The sequence below is a fragment of the Vanessa cardui genome, chromosome W, assembly GCF_905220365.1.
Source record: "Vanessa cardui chromosome W, ilVanCard2.1, whole genome shotgun sequence".
Classification (NCBI taxonomy): Eukaryota; Metazoa; Arthropoda; class Insecta; order Lepidoptera; family Nymphalidae; genus Vanessa; species Vanessa cardui.
This window is the reverse complement of record NC_061153.1, coordinates 6,744,431-6,749,927: the sequence shown is the minus strand read 5'-3', so window position 1 is coordinate 6,749,927 and position 5,497 is coordinate 6,744,431. Positions and strand designations below refer to the sequence as shown.

General features: G+C 39.6%; 1 protein-coding gene across 1 annotated transcript; it reads left to right on the top strand.

The window, feature by feature from the left end:
- The first annotated feature begins 1,556 nt into the window (after positions 1–1,556).
- Positions 1,557–3,179, top strand: LOC124542377 (ATP-dependent DNA helicase pif1-like). The gene has a single exon (XM_047120343.1). It carries the CDS (start codon positions 1,557–1,559, stop codon positions 3,177–3,179), a length of 1,623 nt encoding a protein of 540 aa, XP_046976299.1.
- Positions 3,180–5,497: the final 2,318 nt, after the last annotated feature.

The window sequence follows — 5,497 nt, the reverse complement described above, 5'->3', positions numbered from 1 at the left end:
GATTGACATACATCCGTTTGAACCAACGACGGCTACGGTCAGAGGAATACATTCATCTCCGCGATGCTATAAATGCTGATGGCAATGTGAATAATGTAGGAAGAATGGCAATTTTGCCAGCTACTTATATAGGAAGCCCACGCCACATGCATGAATATGCTCAGGATGCTATGTCATATGTTAGGCATTATGGCCGCCCAGACTTATTTGTTACATTCACATGTAACCCAAAATGGTCCGAAATCGAGAAGGAATTACTACATAGCCAAACACCAGTTGATAGACATGACTTAACCGCCAGAGTTTTTAAACAAAAATTAAAATCTCTCATGAATTTTTTAATAAAGCATTGTGTGTATGGCCGAGTCCGTTGTTGGATGTACTCTGTAGAATGGCAAAAGCGTGGATTGCCACATGCGCACATTTTAGTCTGGTTAGTGGACAAAATAAGGCCAGATGAGATTGATTCCATAATTTCAGCTGAAATTCCAGATGAAATAGTTGACCCAAAATTGCATGCAGTAGTTACCAAACACATGATACATGGACCTTGCGGACATTTCAACTACAATTCACCCTGTATGGTCGACGGTAGGTGTTCCAAGCGATACCCAAGAGACCTGCTTGCTGAAACCATAACGGGAAATGATGGATACCCATTGTATCGTCGGCGATCAGTTGCGGACAGTGGGCGATCGGTAGTTGTGAAGGTAAGAGGACAAAATGTTGATGTAGACAATCGTTGGATTGTGCCATACTCGCCAATATTGTCCAAAGCTTTTGAGACTCACATCAATGTGGAATATTGTAATTCTGTGAAGTCGATAAAGTACATATGTAAATATGTTAATAAAGGTAGTGATATGGCTGTCTTCGGTGTAACCAATGCAAATGATGAAATATCACAGTACCAGATGGGTCGCTATGTAAGTAGCAATGAAGCTATTTGGCGAATCTTTTCATTTGCGATCCATGAAAGACACCCTACAGTAGTCCATTTGGCAGTCCATTTAGAAAATGGTCAACGAGTTTATTTTAATGAATCTAACGCGGCAGACAGGGCGGCACATCCACCGTCGACAACATTAACAAGTTTCTTCACAGTCTGTCAAACTGATGATTTTGCTCGCACTTTGCTGTATGCTGACATGCCACGCTATTACACATGGAACGCATCATCGAAATCGTTTCAGCGTCGAAAACAAGGAACACCAGTTGAAGGACATCCAAATGTATTTGCTTCAGATGCTCTGGGTCGCATCTACACAGTACATCCAAATAACGATGAATGATATTATTTGCGGTTGTTGTTGGTGAATGTTCGTGGTCCGACATCGTTTCAACAACTGAGAACAGTTAATGGACAGCTGTGTGCGACTTACCGTGAGGCATGTCAACTATTACATTTACTTGAGAATGATTCGCACTGGGATGATACGCTCAAGGATTCCGTAATATCTTCATCGCCGCATCAAATTCGTACATTGTTTGCGATTATCATATCGACATGTTTCCCCTCGAATCCAAAAGATTTGTGGGTTAAGTATAGAGATGACATGTCTGAGGATGTTTTGCATCGTGTGCGCCGTCAAACTTTGAATCATACACTACAAATGACTGAAGAAATTTACAATGACACATTGATCATGATAGAAGATATGTGTTTATTGATGGCAAATAAAGTATTGTCGTGTTTGGGAATGACAGCACCCAATCGTCATATGCACGATGCATTAAACCACGAGTTGCAAAGAGAACATCAGTACGACATTGAAGCATTGGCCGAAACAGTTCGTACAAATGTTCCACAATTAAATCAACAACAAAGAATTGCGTACGACACTTTGATAGAAGCTGTGAACAGTGGATCTGGTGGAATTTATTTCCTTGATGCTCCCGGAGGAACCGGAAAAACGTTTTTAATTTCATTGCTTTTGGCGAGGATCAGATCGCGAAATGATGTTGCTCTAGCGTTGGCTTCATCTGGAATAGCTGCAACTCTGCTAGAAGGCGGGCGGACTGCACATTCTGCCTTGAAATTACCACTAAACATGCAAATCACCGAAACACCAATTTGCAACATCGCCAAAAATAGCGCAATGGCCAAGATCCTACAGGTATGCAAATTGATTGTTTGGGATGAATGCACAATGGCCCATAAGAGGTCACTGGAGGCACTGGACAGAACGTTGAAAGATCTTCGTGACAACCAAAATATTTTTGGTGGGGCCATGATTCTGTTGTCAGGTGATTTTCGTCAGACTCTTCCAGTTATTCCCCGATCAACTGTTGCTGATGAACTAAATGCATGCCTAAAATCATCAAATTTATGGCAGTACGTAAAGACACTCCACTTAACAACTAACATGCGAGTATTTTTGCAACAAGATGAAACTGCAAATGTGTTTGCGAAGCAGTTGTTAGACATTGGAAATAATAAAGTTGCAGTGGACACCTCGACCGGATTCATCACATTACCTACAGATTTCTGTCACATCACAGACTCAAAAGTGGAGCTTATTCAGCGAGTTTTCCCAGATATAGCGCAAAAGTTCAATAACCATAATTGGCTGGGTGAACGAGCAATATTAGCAGCGAAAAATAAAGATGTCGAGGATCTTAATGCGACCATTCAGAATTTTCTTCCAGGACAGTTGGTTTCCTTCAAATCAGTCGACACCGTAATGAACCAGGATGACGTAGTCAACTATCCCACTGAGTTTTTAAATTCACTGGAATTGCCTGGATTACCACCTCACAATTTGCAGTTAAAAGTGGGATCAGTTGTCATCATGCTGCGTAACATTAATCAACCTCGACTATGCAATGGAACAAGACTGGCTGTGAAAAGACTGATGAATAACGTCATTGAGGCGACAATCATAAAAGGAAAATATAAAGGAGAGGATGTCTTGATCCCGCGGATACCGATGATTCCAACGGACTTACCATTCGATTTTAAACGGTTACAATTTCCAGTGCGTCTGGCCTTTGCGATGACCATAAATAAATCGCAAGGACAGTCGTTAGAAGTTTGTGGAATCAACTTGGAGTTTCCCTGTTTCGCGCATGGACAATTATACGTCGCGTGTTCGCGCGTCGGAAAACCGTCTTCTTTGTTTATTTACGCACCACAAAACAAAACAAAAAATATAGTTTATGAGAAAGCTTTAAATTAATTAACAGACTGTATTTTAACAGTGTGTGTCTGTGAATATCAAATTTAAACCTTATAAATAGCCAGTATTTCAGGAAAACTCTGTTTTGTAAGTAAGCAACATGATGTATCGAAAATAATATAATATAATAATTCATGCTTTATTCAATAAATGCTTTTTTATTAAATACGGATTCGATTTGTTTGTTTTAAAATCATTTTATATAAAAGATTAGGTCTTTTATTTATCGATGAGGCAGTACGAAGTCTGCCGGGTCAGCTAGTATATATATATATAACAACTGAATCTAAGAAGCGCGAAGGGCTTTCCATTACTCAATGGAGGAAATAAAGATAAGTCACTGCTACACCACTTTAACCAAATCAGAAACGTATCCGTTCAAGACTTGGGGAAAACAGGTAATATCAATGATGTGGATTGATATTAGGTGAGGGCCATCATAGCGGATTGTGTTTGAGATCGTGAAATTCAGATTACAATACAATAAGATTAAGTATAAAGCATGGTTCGGGCGGGCGAAGAACGGGGTATTTGGGTGAGAATAAGGGATACAACGTATTTCAGTACCAATTCTTCAACTATGTATATAGTTCGCTAGAAGCCCGACTCTGAGTCACAACTCCCAACGGTCTCGACCCAGTAACTGATGCTACTCACCAGTTTCTCTCCTCGTGAGCGAGGCAAGTGTGCAGCGGCCCAACGCCGTCGAAACACTAGCCAAACCACCTGGCTAAAAAACCCGGGCCCAGGCTAATTTCGATACTACGATTTTGAATGCCGATGAAAGGCTTGATGACCTTCTAGGGAAAGTTCATTGTACAAAATGATATCGTGAAGTTCAGATTACAATACAATAAGATTGAGCACAAAGAACGGTTCGGTCAGGCACAGAACGGGGGCTTTAGGGGGGTATTTGGGTAAGAAATAGGGATACGGTGTATTTCAGTACCAATTCTTCAACTATGTATATATTTAGCTAGAAGCCCTACTCCGAGTCAAAACTCCCAACGGTCCCGTCCCAGTAACTGATGCTACTCACCTGTTTCTCTCCTCGTGGACGAGGCAAGTGTGCAGCGGGCCAACGCGGTCGAAACACTAGTCAAACCACCTAGCCAAAAAACCCTGGCCCAAGCTAATTTCAATGCTAGGATTTTGAATGCCGATGACAGGCTTGATGACCTTCTATGGAAAGTTCAGTGTACAAAATGAGATGTGAAATTAACCCTTAAATTCGCCGTGTTGTATATCTGCAACGAACCGAACATTCAAATAATTTGACAAGTTAATGTACACGTTTCCGAACGTAACCTGCCATAGATTATAGAAAATTTTATGAACGGTTTGACATTTGACGTGACGGTTCATTTTCAAAAATTTAAACTTCATAATTTTTTGACATAAAAATCGCGGGCGCGCGAATTTGTAAAAAGTAATTTGTGTGTAGTGTTATTTCGTTTTTTATGCGAATTTCGAAGGTAAGTGTTGTTTGTTTTTTTATATTTCACTAATATAACTAATCAAAAAGACCAGAAAATAATAATTTTCCATATATTCAAAAGTTTGATAAGTTTTTTTTCAAATAAACTGTTTGTGTCGTATGTGCAACATTGCGCATTTACGTTCAAACAAATATGAATTTTTACTTGATACTCAGTACTGACATATTTAGAAGAATTTACCTAAATTCTGTTTGCCTTTTTACAGCATGCCGAGATCGCTGAATAACCGAGACATCGAAGAATATCTGCAGACTCTGGATCATTCCGAGGATGACTTGGAATTCTCAGAAGAAGAAGAGCAAGATGAAGAAGTTTACTATGAGAATAATCGTCAGTTATTAGCGGATTTAGAATATTGTGATGAAGATATGGAGATTTCCGTGGGTAGTGGTAATGATGATAGTAATGACGAGCCACCACTTATTTTTGACAATGATAATGACCCGATTTTACAAAATGAGGAAGAGGTGCAACAGCTTTCTAGCCAACAAAACGAAACTGCTCGTCAACGCATTGGCCGCGTAACCTGGAGAAAAAGAGATCGCAATACTGTTGAAAACATTCATAATTTTCCCCAAACACAATATCCTGATAGCATATTGGAATTAGAGACGCCGTATCAATCTTTTTCTTTCTTTTTTACTCAAGAACTAAGAGATAAGATAGTGTCTGAAAGTAATTTGTATTCAACCCAGAAAAATCTTTCCAAACCGTTTGTTATCACTGCTAGTGATCTCAATAAATTCTTTGGTATTCTTATTTATTCATCCATTGCAAAGTTCCCAAACTTTCGCTTGTACTGGTCTGATAAATACGGTT